Raw genomic sequence first — 20755 nt, 5'->3', positions numbered from 1 at the left:
TTTTTTTTTTTTTTTTTACTGCTGGTTAAGCCTTTGGCCAGTGGCATGGTGTTCACCTATAGATTTAACTTATTTGACGTATAGAGGGCTGTATTTGTGAGAACTGCCAGCCTGAGCGGCCACAGATCCAGCAGCTGGAGGCATGAAGGCCCTTACAGAGCAGTGTTGAGTAGGGTGGTGGTAGCACTGTGAGAATCTACCAAAGCAGGTTGGCCATTTACGGAAAATGCTTTTTAAAAATTACTTCTTGGCTTCTAGTACTTACTTGACAAGACTTGTAATCTGGTCCCAGCCCCGAAAATGAGCTTCTCAGTGCCAAAGCCCACAGTGATACTGAGGTCTACAAAAACCTCCCGACTCTTTTTGCTTTTCCCCCCATCACTGGTACTAGATGACAGCCAACAGCAAAGAAGATTGGAGGAAACATTTAAAACTCGAATGTGATCAAACAGTCAGTTTTTGTTTTGGTTAAGTTTCCTCTCCTGAAAGTGCCTATGGCTCGTGCTTATTATGTTTTCAATTCACAAAATGACAGCTCAGGGTAATTCTCTGAAAGAAATCAGGGAATCTCAAGCTATAATCCTAGTTCTGATTTTTTGGTGGGGTTTGATTTAAATTATTTAGCTTATTGGTGCTTCAGTTTTTCTGCTATGAAATATGTTTGATGATGTGCGATCCTGTTTACCTTATTGGAGTGTTGTGAAGATAAGAAGGGGTGGTGATGGTGCAGTGTGTTACAGCGTTGAGATGCATCTCGAATAATGTGGAGAAATGCGGCTGTTCAAGTCAAGCTATTATTAACACGAATAGCAGGGAATATGCTACCTGAAGTTTACTGAAGCTTCCTTGGTGAAATCTGAAGGAGAATAGATCTGTCTCATATGTTTTTTCCACAAGAAAGTTAGTGGATATAACTGCTTCATCTGCCAGAACAGACAGGCCCAGAAAAGGTCAGTAGAATTCTGAGTGCTAACGATGAAGGAAAAGAAGACGTGACTGTCCTCCCACAGGACTGACTGAGCATAGATCAGGCCTCTGACACTCTCATTCCCCTTTGCTGTTGGTGGCATTAAGTGGAATCAGTCTAACATATTTTTAAAAATGAATTTGACCTTCTCAGTGGTCAAACTGGCTGTGGCAGTAGACCCAGAAATTGTATCCTATCGGTTTCTAGCTGGGACACAGGAAGGGAATGTGAAGAACTCTATGTTTTACAGACGATTAGCCCACACAGAGGAGACCAGATAACACTTACGTGGGAAAACAGTCACTTGAGTGCCAGACCCAAAATGCAGTGCACCCGCAGCTCCTGTTTGTTCACAGTGGTTATCTCTACTACAAAAACCCTGCTACCTCTTCACAGCCATACTTCCTGGGTCCCAAGGTAGAAGCTAGAGTTTCTCAGGCAAGAGAGAGGACTCAGATACCCGCATCATGAAAGTGATGGTATTCCTTATTCCTTTCCAGAGCTTTTCCTCATGGCAGGGCCAGCTGCAGCCTTCTCCTACTCATTCAGAGGCCATGGCAGCTCCACCTCAGCAGGGGCTCTGCCATGGTGCGCTTCTCAGGCAGGATTCTTCAAGGTCCCTGAGCAGTGGAGCATCACTCAAGGAGCTAAGAAACTCCTCAGAAACACACTGACCTGCTGAGGAGGCAGACACCAGTGTGTGGTGGGAGTGCTGGTGCTGGGCTGGACATGATAGGGTTTGGAAGGAGAGAGAAAGGAGTTCCATAGAGGAGTTAGAGATCAGAGAAATAGGGTTTGGAATGGGAGGATCTGGAAACAAACGTAAGAAGCGGACGCACACATTAACAGTATCAGAATTTGCCCTGCTGCTGTGCAAGGACACATGAGTTCTAGAGGAAAGCAGCGCTCCTGGCTCTGTCAGTTGCCCTGACCTATTTAGTGCCGCTCTTCCTCCTGTGACAGCCCCTTCTATGCAGCTGAGAAGCCCCACATTACAAATGGAGACCATCTCCTCGCCTTGCTCCCATGTTGCAGAACCATCTGACCAAGTGTTCTACATGAGTGGGTACGAACGGCATCCATGAGAGATACTCAGAATCTGTTTCTCTCTTCCTAATTAGGCTGTCAATCTGTTTAGCTAATAAGTTGTATAGAGTGTCTTAATCTCTTCCAAGGAAAGGAGTCATATAAATGCAAAATAGCAGCAGCAGTAAGTCAAATGGCTTACTGGGTATCTCCTCTTTGTGTGAAGAGATGCTGTTTAATAGAAGGAAAACTTTCTGTGGGAAGAGGAGACAGACTGGGAAAAAACAAACAGTATTTGTTTTTATTAGGCTGAGTCTATACAGCATAAAGTAAAACAGATTTGGCAATTATTTAGGTAATGTGACCGTCAATTCAAGTAATTTTGAGCCCAAAGAAGTTTGCTCAAGGAAGTGCCTAAATATTTGGATCAGCTGCCGACATTAATCAAATTAACCGGACAATTGTGCTGTATAGACACAAACTAATAAATGTATCCTGAGATTGTTCTTCTGAAAGTCTTACATTTTATAAACTTAACATTAAAACGATGAATATTTATACCTACTCGCTTCATTTTGGTGCTGCAATTGACATTTCCCATTTTTTCTTACAACACATGTCTTACATTTAAAGCTGCAAAGGTAAGAGTGACCTTCTCCCTGGAGAGTCTTATCAGGTTAGCACACAGAAGCTCATTTAGAAATCCATTAGGTGTCTGGGATGTGAGAGCGGGTCATTATAGATTAAGGGCCTTTTCTCAAGTGGTAAAGGACTTACGGGGAATAACGGCGAGTCTTGTTCCAGTCCCAAACACAAACTTTGTCCCAGATGTATATTGGCACAGTGTTTTTGCCCAGTACAAAAACACTCTCTTACTCTGCTAAATTTACTTCCTCTTCTTCCCCCATAAAGCTCACCAGGAACATGCTACACACATGCCGTACACATTTTGAGCTCTACTTAATAACTTAAAAAAAATCATTCTATAAAGTGCTGTAGCCTATGCTTTTTAACCAAAATCCAAACAATCACTAGTCCCCTTTCTTTTCAGTCTTTTTTTTTTTTCCCAAATAAGAGCTTTCCATCTTTATGCTATTTTCTCCTTGAAAGACAGCATTTGAAGGCTTCTATCTTTACTATTTTCTCCTTGAAAGACAGCATTTGAAGGCTTCTGGTGGCCACAGGGACTGATTTTACTTTAGAATACTATTACATAAAATCACCCTTTTTTGGGTGACTCATCCACATTGGATGTGTTCATTTCTCCCAAGGCAGCCAAATGTATTCTCTTAGTCTTAGCCTAGATATTCCAGACCTAACTCACTTCAAGTTTTATCCCTGTTTTTGCCACTAGCTGAAATCAAATAGGCTGGAAAAGGCCATATTAGCCATTTTGTACTAATTCTATTACTTTCATAAAAGGAAAATAAAACCTAAGAGTAAAAGTCTTTGGCTAGAAATTAAAAATTCAGAGAAAGTTAACCAAAACATAACGGACAATTGTGGCTCATTTGGGAGCATGCAGACCTACCTGGTTTTATTTGTAAACTTGTCCCTTGCCCAAAGATTAGTTTTCCTGTATTGCTAGTCACACTCTGATGCTGCACTGTACAAAAACTGTCAGTGGATATAATTTCTATTTTTTCCTTCCTTCCCTCCAGGAACCCAATCTAGTAAAAATAAAAGCATATTTACTGAAGACTTACTATGCACCCACTACTACATAATCCCTTTATAGGTATTACCTCTTTTAATCTCCTAACATCTCGGCAGGCTAGGTGCTATTATTATGCCCACTTTACAGATGAGCGAAATGAGGCAAAAGAGATTAGATAACCTGCCTGGGGCCTCACATCCAGTAAGTGGTAGAGTTAGGATTACCCAAACTGTATGATTCCAAAATTAATGTTCTTAACCACTGCACCATTCCTTTCATGAGCTTTTTTTTTCTATTTCAGATTTTCCTTTGAAGTTGTATACCAGTAACACTGATAAAATGGTTCATCCACTCTAATAAAGGTACCCTGAGATTGTTCTTCTGAAAACTTTGCGTTTTATAAACCTAACATTAAAACCAGTCCAATATTTAGGCCCACTCTCATTCTGGCACAGTAATTAACACTCCCCTCTCAACATGTGTTACATTAAGAGCTGCAAAGGCAAAGATGACCTTGTCTCTGGAGAGTCTTATCAGGTTAGCACAAAGAAGATAATTTAAAAGCTCATTTAGAAATACATTAAGGTCTATCAAAGATGTCTTTCTTGAAGCTCCTTGGCTCCACTGTGTAGCTCCTCCTCCCCTCCCTGAGTTTTGCTAAGCCTGGTGTTCCAGGACTAACCCAGGACCTAGCTCCCATCAAAGCTACAGCAAAAACTCTGCTGGGAACACATTTTAGTTATGTGAATCAAAATTCTGAACAGGTAAGTGGTCTCTAAAGTGCTCCTGAAGATTCCTGGAGAGAATAACTGCTCAGGGGAGGCTATCATTCAGATGAAATCAATTCCTTGGCTATTATTTCTAGCAAGTCATAGTAAGTATCTAAGTCAAAGAGAACTGAGAAATGCAGGAACTATAGGGTTAGTTTGAGTCATTCTGGGTAATTCATGGTGGGGAGATGCTCTCTTGTATGGTCAGGGGGATGACCACAGATCCTAAGAGTCTCCAGCAGCTCTTGACTTCTGCTTGCCTGGAACAGTAGAAGTATTTATCAGTGGACCATGCTAAGGCGTGTGCAGTAGGGATGAAATAGGTCATGAAATGGGATATATGTTCTCACTTTCTCCAACTTTCAATGCTCCCTGATAGCATTTTTTGGGATTGGCCAACCTGTAAGGAAGCTGTCAGTATTCCATATGCTATCCCATATGCACTTTTGGATTCTTATATCTAGTTATTTTGACTGAAAGATAGACAAGCATTCAGCTAGAGGACTGGACAAAAACATTAGCTATAACTAGACTTTAGAACCAGGGTTAAAAAAAGAAGATGGGAATTCCTGAGATATTTTTAGTGGCACAGACAGGTTTGAGAGAGTTAACACAAAGACTCACTTGGATTTACTGCCAGACTTGTCCCCAATCCCCAAATCAGCTTAAGGCTGTCGCCAACATTACACAGTCATAGAAAGCTTTGCGGAAACAGACCAGCCAACATGTACCAGGAAATCCCTTTCAATCCCCAAAGCCGGCCAGCATGCTCCTTCAGCTGGGGCCCTAGCTGGAAAGGCAGTGGGGAAGATGGTTTATTATGGTGGTCAAGTCAAGGTTTGTCAGGATGGAAAAGCCTATTTGAGGTTAAATATCATTTCCCTCCACCTGCAGACCAAGCTGTCCCCAGAGCAAGCCAGGAAAAAGTTGTGCAATCCTGATAAAGTCACTGAAGGATTCTCCCACCCCAGTGCTCACCTATTCCCGTGTTCAACACAGTCAGACTTTCTGCTCCAAATGGTTCAAGACAAAAGCATAAGGAACCCACTCTTCTCCAGCTCATTTGTTCCTGTGCCAGATAATTACATATGTATCCATTTTCCATGTGTACATACGCCACAGATATATACCATATAATCAGTACAATTGATGTAAAGAAAGTTAAGTAGAGAAAAGAGAAAACTGAGCTTATTGCTATGGCTTCCTTTTGAGATCAGAGCATTCATTATGGATTCAGCAGAGATACTCACAGGGTTTGACCATTAACCTTGTTCCCCCTCCAAATGTAAGCGCATTGCCTGCATTATTATTCACACAGTGATCTTCAGCTCAGCAAAAACCTCCTAGAAACTGAACTGGGTTTTCCCTAAAGATCTTCTGGAAGGAGTGATACTGTGAGCACAGAGAATATTAAGTAATTGTCACAGTAATAAGCTGGTGCAAAATTCTAGCAGCAGCTTGAATTTCAGGACTGTTTCTGCATTGGATAAATGAAGGATATTCTTTCTAACTATTCTAAAGAAGGAGTTTTCCTGCATAGACCCGCAATACTGACTGCCCAAATCCTAGCATACTCTTCAGTATTTTAAATAATAATTCTCCAGGGTTTTGAAATCATATACTCCCTTTGGCCAAAGCAGAAACAGTTTCTGTCCATGGCACCAAAGCAAAAGCAGTCAGAGAGACCATCATCACAGTGGGAGAGGCTGAGGGAAGCTGTCAATGGCCACCTAGTAAGAAAGGTCAGTGTGTTGATCCACACCTTCAGGATGCTGGACCAGGCCTCTTGGAGGAAGGTCCAGCTTCTGGAACATCTAAGACACCTAACTTCCCCAGTGCCCAGAGAAAGAGAGAGACATTCACATGCAGCGCTCTGCCCTGGAATTCTCCCAGATTCCTACTGCAGATCTTTCCCTTTTCTGCATCACCCACCCTTTCTAGGTGATTGCTTTGAGCTTCTCTCAATTTTGACATAACTCAAAGGAAAGCCTGAGGTAGAAACTCCACCAGCAACACCACTGAAGGTCAGCATAAGCTTCCTTTTCCTCTCCTTTCACTGGCCACCTTGAGGACCAGGGGTTTAACACCAACAATAGGAATGAGCCACTCCAGGGGGAAAACAAGAAACACATGGGTAATATGGCAGCCCATGGATTTCCTATTGAATTTAATCAATTCTATGTCACTTCCAGATGATGTCTTCTTGTGGACAGATCATTTTTCTCACACTCATAACAGAAATCTTCTCCTTCCCTTTCTACTTTGTTGTTTGTCTGTTGGATCGTTTACCCTGACTGCCTTGATTTTTAAAAAGAGTATAATTTCTCAAAAATCCTCATGGAATTAAGTCCGATGACAATTGTGATAGGTCTCCAGGCTAGGAGAGTTTAAACCCGATTTATTTGACCTGTGCAAGCTATTTTAGGAGGTGGTTCCAGGATGGCTGCTGCACGGGCACAGGTGTGGGCACTTGTGAGATGCCCGGTTTGCCTGGAGCAGGGCATCTTTAAAAGGAAATAGCTGGAAATAAATTTGGAACACAGAAAAGGCTCAGATCTTAGAGAGCTTTGAGTGACAGGCTATACAGTGGATGTGATTTTTTTTCTTGACATGGTTTCTGGAAATATGAGTACCCAGAAGAAGAAGCATTAAGCTGAACAGAGGAGAGAGGCATGTGAAAGGGTAGGAAAAGTGAGTAAAAAATGTGAGCCGAGGGCAAAAGAGAGGAGAACAAAGAACATTCAACTCATACTGTGTTTAGAGAAGGCACCTGAAGTCCTCAGTGTATAAATATTTCCCAATGATTAATCAAACCTTTATGAGATTGGTGGTGAGTCCTCTGTGATGAGACTCAAAGCTCCCCTTTACCCTTAGTGTTCAGAGTGAAGGAACTCGGAACTGCCATTTTAGACAGCAGTAATTTTAGTCTCTGTAATTTATAGCAGTTGCTTCCCCTATTCTACCTTCTCTTATCCCTCAAGTATGAACACCAGCACCTTTTAAAGTAAAGTCTGTCTTGCCTGGAATACTCACTTGTTAAGACCTTCAGCCTGGTGCCTGCCCCAAAGATGTATTTGTTAGCTCCTGAATTAGTCACAGTGTTACATATCTCTACATAAACCAATGTAAGGTTACCATTTCTTGAAGCAGCTTTACTGTCTAACAGCAGGCCTCTAATATGTACTTCCCCCATCAGCAGGCCTTCATTTTATGTTTTTCTGAAAGGAACCTACATGAGATTGTGCCTTAGTCTCTACAGAAAGTGTTCACTTATTCTTTTGGTTTGATTTCTGCAAAATTTCTTCAGTCTCATGCTATCATTATTGTAAGAGTGTTTATTAAGTGAAGAGGCTTATCTAGCAAATGTACTAGGACTTAAACATCTAAATGATTTTTTCTTTTTTAAAATGATTCTTAAACTCTTCAAAATAGTCCCTGTAGGATTCTCTATCCCAGAGTCTGCTTATGTCCCACAAAGCAAATGATACTATTTCATGGTTATACCTCATTTTGGATTCAAAACAGTACTAGTAACTAGTTTGAATCGCTCCTCTACTGATGTCTTTCTTCTGAAAAGCTTGTGGTTATTAATAAAAGTAAAATCTGCTTTCAAAGGATAAAGCTATCATGGATGCTACAAAGAGACAGCACTGTGGCCTTTGAGGGCAGTTTCAGAAGAGTACTTAAACAATGGCAGTTTGTGGGACCAAAGTGCATACCACTTCAAGCTGAGTGCCTTGAGCCGCTTGTTTAAATGTACAAATCTTATTTGTTAGCACATCAGCCCCATTACCTTATTGTCACTCTTGATTCAGGCACAGAAGATTGCTGATGGAATGCTGCTAAAATGTGAGATGGCAGACATTTCTGGCAGTGGCACGCCTGCTTGGAAAGTATCCCTTTCTATAATTCTAAAAGATTGCTGAGAATGCTGCTAAAATGTGAGATGGCAGACATTTCTGGCAGTGGCACGCCTGCTTGGAAAGTATCCCTTTCTATAATTCTAACTGCAAGAAGCGAAACAAACAAACAAACAACAAAACACCCACAAGGAAGACATAGCCTGTAAATTTTCAATATTGCTTTCTATCATCCATCTCTATTACTCTCTCCCTGACAGCTTCACAACTTGGATAAACATTCTGCTTTATCACAGATAATCCAGTGGAGGTGAGAAGCCTTCCTACTGTACTGGGACTCGCTGCCTTTCCCATAGGGTCAACACAGTCAGCTTAGGTAAAGGGGTGAGGTTTTTCCTGGGATAAAGAAGGGGGCTGTGCAAGCAGAAACAAGTCCACTAGTGTGACACAACCAAGGCTGTTCTCTCTGGAGGAAGCTGTATTCTTCTGCTATTCTCTCAGAAGGACAAAGCCACAAGAAGCTTGTAATGGATGCCGCCTCCCCATTCTCAGCCCACGCTCCTTAATTTTCAGTTCTGCCAGAAGACAGGGCATAAGCTCAATTGGGTCCTCATCGCTTATCTGTTGAGGACATGCTTCCTTGGCTACACACTGCTGCTCTGGTAGCCCCCCATTCTCAGCCCATGCTCCTTAATTTTCAGTTCTGCCAGAAGACAGGGCATAAGCTCAATTAGGTCCTCATCGCTTATCTGTTGAGGACATGCTTCCTTGGCTACACACTGCTGCTCTGGTAGCCTCCCTTTTTATTAGATTGTTTCTGTCTCTATCACAAAGCTTTTCTTCTTCTTATCTCTACCTCTTTCCAAAAGCCACATCGTGCTTTTTGGACCTTCCAGAAACACTGATTGCAGTATTAGCACAATTTATCAAACTGCCCATAGACCTGATAACCACATCCAGCCTCCAGGGAAACATGTATTCATATCTCACTCATACATCCAACATAGTTAACAACTGCATGCTAAACGAAGCAATTAAATTTAACTGTGTTCCAACAGGTCCCATTGGATTTCTTTTCAGAAAGGATAATTAGTTAGCCACAAGAACTCACCGGGTGTGACCAACAATGAGGTGCCTTTGCCGAAGATGAGTTTATACCCAGAATTGGGTTCCACAGTGTATTCTCCTCTAACAAAAAACCCTCTGCAGTAGCCACTCAGCTTCTCTTCCTCCTATGATTCTCTATTAAGCTAATGTCTAAAAACCAATCACGTAGCAATCATAGACAGACTATGGCTCATCCAGGGCCCTTGATGGTGTAAACAAAGCTTCCCTCTTCCATGATACCATTAATGAAAAGGCCCCTCTGCCTTTACAGTGAGATGAACAGTCATTCTGGAGAAGTGCCATCCTGGGGAGGGCCCTTGCTACATGTTCTGAAGCCCAGAGTTTGCCTATGTCGAGCAGAGAGAAATGCCAGCCTGGGTCATGGACAGCCAAGGGCATTGAACAGGAACAGTCCTGTGGGGCTCATGGGTGAAAGGGGAGAAGAGACCACACAGAGAAAAGTTGGTGAATTTCTGCTCACTTGCTCTGGGTTGTGCTTCAGTTGCACTCACTGTGCAAGCTTCAAAATCCCCAACACTTACTTGGTTTCACAAAGAGTTTAGTGCCTTTTCCAAAGGTGAGTTTTGCTTGGTTTCCTCCAAAATCCACAGGCATATGGGGCCTTACAATAACCAGCAGGTAGGAGGGACTTAGGAGACCAAGTGACTGAGCTCATCTTCCCTCTAGTGGAAGTCTCCTTACCTGCAGCCTCAGCTCCCAGCTCCCTGGCAAGGTCAGGACATTTCTCTAAAAATGATAGCGGGTTGTACAGATAGATCTGAGCTTGGTCTTAAAAATCACAGCTTTTGCTTCCTCAGCACCAGGTTCTGATGGGCTGCTCTTGCTTAGGATCCATGAGGACAATAGCAAGAGACATGTTGCCTAGCACAGGTGGTCAGCACTGGGGCCTTGGGGTGGTTGTTTTAGGAACCAGTAGCACCATGCTACTCTCACAGCCTTAGTTTCTACAAAGAATAATAATAACAGAAACCTAAAAAACCAGCAAAAAAACCAAGAAAACAATCATTATGCTCCTCTTGGAGTGGAGTGGTTCTTATTGAGAAAAACCTGATTTCTGGGTTGTTGGGCCTTTATATTTTGTCCTATTACAAATGAGTGGGCTTACACATTATCCTTAGCATTTCTGTATATCCAGAGCAAGGGAAGAAGCCAGTGAAATTTACTATTTCTTCCTGAGCTAATCTCTGGGATTACCGGAATTCATGAACTAACAGACTTTTAGCCTACTTAGGGTCTCAGGGACAAAGAAATCAAGCATATCGATCATCTTGAAAGTGTATTAAATCTCAGGTCAGCTTTTGAGATTGGCCCATTCTCCTTACTTACTTGGTTTGATTGTCAGTCTGGTCCCTGCTCCAAATCTTAGGTTATTGTTATTATTACCACAGCAATATACTCTTTAGCAAAAACTTCCTGGGGAAACCTTGCAGCCAGCTCCCAGTGAATTAGGGACAGGCATGATAAACACTGCTAAATACCATGCAACATAACTGTCACTCTCCTTTCCTACAGGTATGGGGCCATTTTGTCATGCCTCTATGCTTGAACATGGGTACTGCTCAGTGCATGCTGTTAGAACCCAAATGGGCATGTAATCCTTTTTCCAACAGGTTCTTGAACAATGCATAAACTAATGTTGTGAAAAAACCATGCCCAGGCACACTGCCTGTCTTCAGGGATTCCTGTGCATGAGGAACTGCCTGGTAGCTTGTTCTAGAATTTCTACAATTTGCATCTTAATCATAGGTTTAAAATGCTCAAACCACTCATCTATATAATTTCATGTTAATTATCATGCAGTCATTTCATAATTGGTAAATAATGAAACTTAGCAGTGCTTTGGGGAAAAGGGCTGGCATGTGATTCTACACTCAGAGGGTCAGGTTTTTGCTTTTACTCTGGTAATAGTCTATCAGTGATTCCTCTCAGAAGTTGAGTGGGTAGGATGCTAAGCTGCTTCCTCAGAGTCCCTAAAACAGTCATTAGAAGGTCACTGTAGCCCACTTCCTGGCCTTTACACATATTACTCATGAATAGTTATCTGAAAAAGCAAGACTTGCTGCTCTCTGTTTCACAGCCCTTTCCATTCTGTTGCTTAGAGTGACAAGGTCCTGGCGATAAGTTAATTTCCAACCCCACAGTTCAAAGGAAACACACTATGTAAAGAAGACTGAAGAATTTTGGAGCAGAGAGTTTTCACAGGTGTAAAGGAAAGCTTCAGTAATGAAAATCAAAATAGCATAAGTAAGGTTTGAAGGTATGCATCTTAGAGAGGTCTCTCCCGTTGGAAGGAAGGAAACACTGCATTTAGCCAGGATATCCCCTCTGTAGTACTCCCCCTTTTAAAGGCACACACAGTTGAGTTACCCCATGATTTTTGTTACCTACCAATGCTGACATGAAGTCTTGTTCCAGTCCCAAAGGTGATTTGCCTGCCACTGCCCATAGTTACACTGTGAGATTTTCCATTACGAAAACCTGGTGTTTGACTTTCCACCTGGTCTCTACTGCCTTCCTTAAAGCTCTCCCTTTGACCCGGTTCTCAATGGTTCTACAAAGGCCTCAGGGATCACCTCCCAGACTCGGAGTGTACTTCTTTAACAGCAGTAGTACCCTGGTCAAATGCTTGCCTGACAAACACTATCTGCTGGTTGCCCTCTTTTGCCTCAATTGATCATGGGTCACTGGCCAGTTGATTAAAGCCAAAGAGTTGTCAAGTTCAACTCTAAAGACATTGAGAATTAAACTCTTTGTCCTTTCTCTTCTGGGTTTCATGTTAATGGACCCCTCTTGTCATACTTGATGAGTGATGGGGCTGAGAAATCAAATGATTAATAACTGTTCTAATTTAATGTTCCTAAGTCAGGCAGAGTAGAGGGCATGCAGGCAGAGAAGGAGAAACAACTGTAGCTCTATCGATACTACCATTTCACAATTCCTATGAAAGTAATTGTCATTGCAAAAGTGTTTGTTGGTGAAGTGGCCTGCATATGCTCGTGTCCCAGTCCTAAGCTCATATCTTTTGTTTGCTGGACATGAAGATTTCCAATAATGGACTTATAGTCAAAAACAGTTGCAGAAGAGCAAATCTCAGGAGGTCTCCAGAGCACAGACTGCATTACCTCCTTCATCTATGTGCCCTAGGGTATCAAGGATTGTACCAATGCTGTCAGTTATACCAAAAGCTCCAGAAAAGGGTTTGTAAATGTTCCCATAGAGACTGCATTCAGACCTCTACCTCCAAGACAGAAGCACTTACGGGGCCAGATGATCAGCTGGGTGCCTTTCCCGAAGGTGAGTTGTTGAGCACCTCCGGTATTCACACTCTGAGACAACCATTGACATAAACCTCTTTGCCAGAAAATCAGGCTCTGAGTCTTCCTGAACCTCCACAGCTGCTCTGAAGGCTACAATAACCAGTGACAGTGTACCTATGGTACTGGGCATTTCTTCCTCTCTCTTGTTGTTGGCATAAAACCCTCACATCTCTTATAACCAGGGAAAGGGACCTGCAGATGAGCAATAGGAGAGCCGAGACACAACTACCAACAAATTGCTGTCAGCTTCTTCATCAGAGTGACCATGGCCACAAAAGTCTCCTGTGTTATACAGGAGTGGGAGAGGATTGGTAGAACAAACTTCAAAAGGGACACAAAAAGATACAGTAGTTTGTATATCTGGAATCTAAAAGACGAAAACTCAAATGTCAGGCCAGAGCAAACAATTGGAAAAGACATAAAGATTGTACTTGCTTCTCAGACTTACTAGGCCTAATTGATAAATGAGTCCCAGTCCCAAAAGTCAGCTTGTTCCCACTGCTTCTCTTTTCACTGTTGTCAGCAGCTTTATAGAAACAGGACAGACACTTATCATGTGTCTCCTCACTAACCTGTCTGCCTGGCCTTTTTCCTGACACTCATCCCAGAAACGCGAGCCAAGCAATGTGCAATGTTCCTTATACCTAAGTCACATAATCAAGAGAAATCTCTGAGCTCAAATATGTAAGAGCTGGGCCTGGGGATTTAGCTCAGTTGTTCCGATGCCTGCCTTGGGCATTCCATCCCCAGTACCAAAAAAAAAAAAAAAAAAAAAAAAAAAAAAAAAAAAGCAAGCTGAAGTTCCTTTTGGCAATCTAGACACCCAAAGAGTAAGCAGTGGGGTCCACAGAGAAGCTGATTTTTCTTTTTATTTTCTGAGTTTAAACACTATTTTAAAGCTGTGGGGAACATCAATAAATTGGCATAATTAACTTTCTCACAGGTGATGCGTGGCAATTCGTAACCAAACTGAGAAAGTGCATGTATTTGCACCTGGAATTTCATTTATTCTTTCTTTAGAATCAAATTCTTCCAGGTAAGAGTCTATTCAAAAGTTGGATTGGGATTAGGGGAGGCCAGAATGTCTTTTGTACTCACAAGGTTTGACTTTCAAGACTGTTCCTGAGCCAAAGGTCATCTTGTTCCCGTAGTTCGCACAACATTAAACTCCTCTACAAAAACAGCACTTGGGTGTGAGTTGGGGTCAGGTGAAGTGTGGCTGACTTAGGGCTGAAGCAGAGGGATGTTTCAGTTTGCATTTAAGACCTGCTGGTATTTGGCCAGTGACAGTGTAATAATTGGAGAATTTTGTAAATGTGAAAAGGTTGATTGTGTATTTGAATTTGGCTCCTATTTGCCCTTTGCTGCTTAGGCTAAGATAAATGCTACAACTTCTCCAAGGTTTATTGTATCTCTTCTTTTTCAGGACTTTCCTATCCCTCTAGCCAGAATTTTCTTGCATCTCATTAATCCTAATCAGATCCTCTTGTTCCAAATAATTCTACTCTTCCATGACATTCTCCAATTGCTAAACCCATAGCAACTACCAACTACTAAAAATTTCTCAAAGCACCGCTTGGAAAATGAACCCACTATAGCTGGCTTCCACAAAGTTTTCAAATATTTTGGGATCTGAATTGGGTTAGAGCCATTGGGACTGACCCCTTTTAGGTAACGTGGTCTTACCCAGTTTCTCTCAGTAGCATTTTCCCTGAGTGTTCTGTGATCTCCCCTGAAATTGTTTCTGGGACATTTCAGGCCACTGTGGCATCTGGGAGAGAGTAGACTGACTATCACTGGGTCCCCAAGTCCTGTGGCTTAGTTCTACCCCTACCTCACTTCTAATACTAGGATTCTTTCTGAGCTCCCTATCCCTAGGTTCAGAGTGAGGAGAGACTGTTTCCCTATCTTAACCAGAGAGAAGAGAAGAAATAGACCTTGATGTCTACAGGTGCTTTATTCAGCCTTGCTGAGAGGTGCTTTGTAATGTAATTTTCACTGTTAGAGTCAGTAATACTCATGCCTTTAATTTCTAATACAGAAAAGCGGAAAAAAAAGAGGCTTCTAGGTAACAGAGTGGTGAAGACAGCTGGGGAAACCAGACTTGGGAACTTTCCATACCTGTAGTTCTTGTTCTGCCATACATTTTTTCCCCATTGTGTGAAGCTGTCTTTGGTGCAAAGTAAACATATTCAGAATTTCCACAGCTTTTCACTATAGGTGTAAGAAGTCCATTTGCCCCATGTTTTGCACCTTGCTCTGTGCATGTATATCTGGTACAGCTTTGTCTACTTATCTATCATTTAGCATCTCAGGCATGAGTGTGTCTAACAGCTAATCCTGTGCCTCGTCCGAACTGTAATTAACTGAATGCAGTTGTGCTGCCACATCAAGAAGCTCCACAGGGGACAAAAGCCCTGGGGTTTTTCAAGTTTCCACTTTATCCTCAGGATCAGTGCTTAGCCTTCCTACTTAGAGTGACTCTGCCCCACCAAGAGCACCAGCTTTCAGTGCCTTCCCAGAGACGAAGACATTTACCATCAGCAAGAACAGACAACACTGGGTTACTTTTGTAAAATTATACAGCCTGACATTCTGCCTGCCGTCACTCTAGGTCTCCTGGTTTGCTTGTCTCTTTGATATCCTATGCTTTTTTTCTAAGCACTTACAGAATTTAAAGTTAAAATTATCATACAAAAGTGAAGATGCAGTCATTCTGTCTCAGTTCTCTCACAAGTCACATTGGCACATGATGGCAGCAGCAAAAACAGAATTGTGAATCATAGTTTCTAGTTATGAATTAAATATTCAAGCCTGGAATTCCCTTAGACAACTCAGATATTTGACTGCACCCATCCCTACCTGTTATAAAAAAGGACAGATGGTAAACTCTGTGTAAGCCTGTGTAGTCCAATATGACCCTCAGAATCTGACAGAAGATGATTCCCTGACAGGGACGAAGAACTTACTGGGTATAATGGTGAGTCTGGTTCCAGTTCCAAAGGTTGTTTTGCTTCCGTAGTTAGACACACAGTGTGCTAAGCCATTACAAAAACCATCACTCCAAACTCTCCAGTGTCTCCCAGAAGGCCCTACCCATTTCTTGTGAGCCGATTCCCTACAATGCTTCCACAAGATCAAAGTCATCAGTGACTGTTTCCTATCTTTTCCTGCTGGAATAACTGAGAGAAACCAGGACAAAAGTATTTCACTAGGGGAGGCTTGACATGTAATTTGGTTTTTGTGCCAAATTTGTCTTCAGAGAAAACAGAAGTCCTTTTTCTCTCTCCAGGTGGTATCTGCGTATCCCTCAGGGATCAATCCTGGACTCCCTGCCATCCTTCTTAACCTTCCACCTCATTCTGAGTTTGGCTTTTGCCCTTTTTCTGGCTCCTTCCCCTTTTGCATACATCAAGAGTCATCCTTCAACCCTCTGTTCTGGGTGCCTCTGCCATATGGAGCCCAACTTCCCCACTCAGTGCAGTTGAGGGGAGGGAATTAGGGGGGAGACCATGGCTACAAACAGCTCTATCTGTCCCTCACCCAGCAGGAATCTTCAGATGGAGTGTTTAAAAACCTGTGTTGGCATAAATCATTGTTGGGGTGGAGAGGAGGTGCTCTGTGCTATGTTGCAGATAAAGTTCTGCCTAGAAACAGAGAAGCAAGAGTAGCAGGCTTTTGACCATTCTTTCTGCAGTTGAAAGAATTTGTTTTACACAATGTTGATGGAAAAATTTCTTTAACTTACTTGGAACGACAGTCAAACTTGTTCCTGTCCCAAAATAGAACTGGTTACCGGTGTTCCACTGTGATAGGAAGCTCAACAAAAACCAGGAGGGAGGGAAAGCAGAGCTTACACCTGGGCTGCACCAGAGGCCCTGGCAGGCAGGCGGCTCACCCGCCCCCCCAGCCTCTGTGGGTGGCACAGGAGCAGGAGTTTTAATAGGAAAGAGCTCCAGGGCTCACAGCAGCTGTGACCACGGGCGGCCGGAGGGACAGTTCCTCCTAACCCCCCCCAGCCTCTGTGGGTGGCACAGGAGCAGGAGTTTTAGTAGGAAAGAGCTCCAGGGCTCACAGCAGCTGTGACCACGGGCGGCCGGAGGGACAGTTCCTCCTGAGAGTGGATTAAAAGGAAGGCTAATGTGCAACTTGCCCTGCTCACTGTCTAATTAAAGGTGTAGGCCCATTTGCTGTATGCTTGGGTATTAAAAAAATTCTCTTTCTTTCAAGACTTAATGTCTCTCCAGATGACCATATGATTCTGAAATGCATTTTAATCAGGGATCCTTCTGACATCTTTTGACTCTGGGAACAATTTTATTTCTCTGTGAAACTTCTGGAACAATTCACTGGTCTAGATTTACCTGGTCCAAGGCTCTGACCAGCTTGCCGCCTTCCATCCTGCCTCATCTGTGGGGCACCTCATTATTAGAGTCCATTGCCCATCCTCTCCACCTGCCTTGTCCCCCACAGGCAGTGAGAGCGTGGTGGTTGAGGATGGCTTGTTTTATAAATGGCCACTTTCAAGTCCTATGCTCTCTATGCCATCTTTTGAGGACTAAGCCTACGTTTGCCATTGTTTAACCTTTCTTTCTGACCACAGTTACTATACCTCTACTCCTGCTTTTTGACCCCAGCCACTCTGCCAGCTGCATAGCTATTTAAGCCCCATGTATGGTATCAGTCCCTCCACACCGCATAGGCAATGCCACGGGAGACTTACTTGGAATGACTGAGAGTCTTGTCCCCTGCCCAAACGTCAGCTTGTTGTAGGAGGATGTCACACAGCTACCCAACCCTTTACAATAACTGACAGGTGACTCCTAAGGTGCTTAGACCCCGGTCTTTCTCGATGCCACTTCAAAAGGCATCTCAGATGCTGCTCAGCATTACCTATGGGATCTGAGTTGGAGGCATCGCTAGGCCAGATTCTGTTGGGGATAACAGGAAACTTGCTAAGACTGTATACTTCTCCACCTTGGTGTCATTGGAATTTCTGATAGGCTACAGGTTGAAAAGCATCCTCGAGCCCCCTTATCGAGCCACCTCCTCCTTTCCCTGTTACTCCCCAGTCCATTCAGCGTTCCCATCTGTGTCTCATTTCCATCTTCGAGCCCTCACTTTGTGACACCAGGCCCTCAGACACCACTGATCTGCCTTCTCTGAGACAGCATATGCTCGCTGGCACACTGTGATTAAAGGACTGGAAATGCCAGGCTTTCAGAGGCTGAGATGGGGCGCCCCGCTCCTTATCTGTGGTCAATATGTTGTTCTCATTTGTCTGGCTAATGAAGAGCTGACCTTTCTAAGTGGATACATTTTGCTGAAATGACAACTGCTAGAGAGTTAACAACAATGGCTGAGTTCTGAAGGCACTTTTGGCCTTTCAGACCTCATCGGCATATTTCAGTCAATTGGTTCCTGAGCTCAAATGTCAACCTCTCAGTTCTGTCTCTCATATTACAGTGCTTGGAGAAACTCAACAAAAAATGGGCAACATTGGTCCAACCTGTGCCCTGCTCATAGAGGCAGACTTCACTCAGAGACATCTTGCATATTTGAGACATTACAGCAAGCGGATATTGAGCCTAAGAGCAACGCGGGGCACATTCTAGCTCCGCACCCTCCCAGTGTGAATTTGTGCTGCTACTCAGTGGTGCAGACAAAGACAGTGAAGTCGGATGCCTCCTTCACATACACAGAAGTGGCACTGTGTATCTGCCTGGGCGGCTATGCCTGCAAGAGGGGAGCTGCTCTGGACACACGGTGGCTGGGCTCGGCCCTGTGTGTGCGAGGACCCTGTCCTGGGTGGAGATACTGGGGAGGAAGCAGCTTGCCCTGCAAAGGCAGTCGAGTCAGAGCCGTAACTGTGATAACCTTCTTCCGCTTCAGTCGTGCCCAGCTTCAGTGACAGACATGTTCGTTTTTTAACTGTTTTCCCTGCTCATCTCTCATTGTTTTCATTTCTCATTTCCGAGTACCCACACTTTCCAAGCTCTAAGCTCTTCCTAATTCGTGTCCATTTGGCTCTCTCAGGGCCCCTACAAGAAAGAGCCAAAAGGCCGGAAGTGGGGATGCTGTGAGTCTGGGTCCCTCCAGCTTGCTTTGCTTCCTTGTTACTAGAGTCCCCACTCTAAATATCGTCTTCTCACAGCTGCCACACGTCTCCCTGCAGTGGGGAGTTTTATGACGACTGACAGAAGGAACTTCATGAATCTTAAAAAAATAGTTGCATTTCTCTCTCTTCCCAGTGGGGCGCAGCCACAAACGCACCAAAGCCAAATCTTTCTATCTGCTCTAATTATCAGCAAGGATCCAAGTCACCATGAGGAGGAAGGAATTAAGCCTTGTATTTGAAACTCCTAGGAATTAATTGTAATCTTTTGCCTGTGGTTTCAGTGATAGGAAATGGACACAGTGGATGCTTATTTCTGTCTATCCATTCCTCTTTCTTTTTGTAGTTTTGCATTTATAGAAGCAGTAGGAGACATGCAGGGAACATAGAGGGGTTTGAAATAAGGCCTCCGATTCCTATTCAGTTTCTCCCTCTTTGCTTTCATTTAAACCCCATTCTGAACTGAATATCCTGTACCTATTCAAACTGCTCCCAATTATCCCTCCCCACTGTGGGTGATACCAGTGGAATTTGCCTCAGCTGTGCCAGAAAGAATTTAAGATTGATATAAGGAAGAACTCTCTGACAGAATGGAGCTAAGAAATAGAATTGAAAAGCATGACTTCCCTATCCTTGCCTACAGAGAGGGTCCTGAAAGCAGAAAAGATTCTAGCTTTCTAAGGGGAAGGTGAAGGACAGCAGTACTCATAACAAGGGCAGAGAACTGGGTTTGGAGTCCAAATGGGAGTCTCTGCATATTGAGACTGAAGAAGAGAAAAGACCTTGGATGACACTAGTTAACTACAAGCAAAGTCTGGTTCCCAGCCTACATCCGTTCCTGTAAAACTTGGCAACAGAGATGAAATTGCAGAATTCTCACACGCTGCTGTCCTCTTACACTTACTTGGATGAACAGTCAAGGTAGTTCCGGGTCCAAACATCACTTTCCCAAAGGCAGCACTGCCACTATTTGCACTGTAATGCAGGCCTTTACAAGAACCCTAGAGGAACCCCTGAGGCTCCCTGACATCTTCCTATTCTAATTATGAGGAGAATCAACTCACCCAATGGGGCCTGGACCAGGGTGGCCGGTCAAGTTTCTCCCTCTGAAGGTCAGAGGACCATGTCCACATCTGGCCCTGGGACATCTGGCCTGCTGCCTCTGAGGGCCTGCCCCCACTTCTCTATTTCCTTTGGTCCTTGTCCTGAAGCTTACTGATTTCTCATGTTCAGCAGCTCTCTTTCTAAAGGTCTCATTTCCATTTAACAGCGTCATTTTCAGGACAATTTCTCTGATCAGTTTTCAAGCCATGTCCTTCCCTCCCTTTGAGGTGTCACACATTTCTGATGACAATGAATTGATTACAAGGAGACAGGAGGAGAGTGTTCAGCCTTTTAGAGGCTGACTAGAATTAGATGAGGTTTAGACGTCAGCTTCATGAAACACTGTCTCTTGTGCTCCCCTCATACCCCGGCATACAAAAGAAAAAGAAAATGCTGGGCGTGTTGAATGAAGCCTTGACACAGTGTGACTTTTCTGTTAGTCTTGAACTTGGTGAAATGTAGGTAGTAGCTCTCAGAAAGTCTACACTTGAGCCTTATTATGGTAATTAACTATCCTGGGGACTATTTAGGTTTAGCAAAGAAAGACCCTATTCTGGGGAACCCCTCTGTTTCAGGAAAACTCAGACATCTAGACACCCAACAGTCTTGGCTGCAATGTCTGACCTCCCACAGCAACCAAGTGACCACAGTGGAGGAGTTAGGTGAGGGCCTAGAAGGGACAGCTTCTTGCATGTTTATTTGGAGTTGCTGTAAATTTCACCCCTTGACCAAAGTTCCCATTGCCAACAGTCACAACTATAGGAGTCCTTGGCTATGTCTAGTGGGTGACACAAAAAATCCAAAGAGCCTA

At 43.4% G+C, this 20755-nt stretch overlaps 1 gene segment (V, D, J or C); it reads right to left on the bottom strand.

Annotated features, from left to right (window-relative positions):
• The window catches only part of LOC104871741, a 445981-nt gene that overhangs the window by 41657 nt on the left and 383569 nt on the right, over positions 1-20755 (bottom strand). The window contains 1 exon segment of the C gene segment in view: positions 17449-17488. Within this exon segment, the coding sequence occupies positions 17449-17488 (40 nt within the window).

Source organism: Fukomys damarensis, unplaced genomic scaffold (genome assembly GCF_012274545.1).
Source record: "Fukomys damarensis isolate Sample0158 unplaced genomic scaffold, DMR_v1.0_HiC HiC_scaffold_17, whole genome shotgun sequence".
NCBI lineage: Eukaryota > Metazoa > Chordata > Mammalia > Rodentia > Bathyergidae > Fukomys > Fukomys damarensis.
Note: the sequence above shows the minus strand (reverse complement) of the source record. Positions and strands in the feature narration are given on the sequence as shown.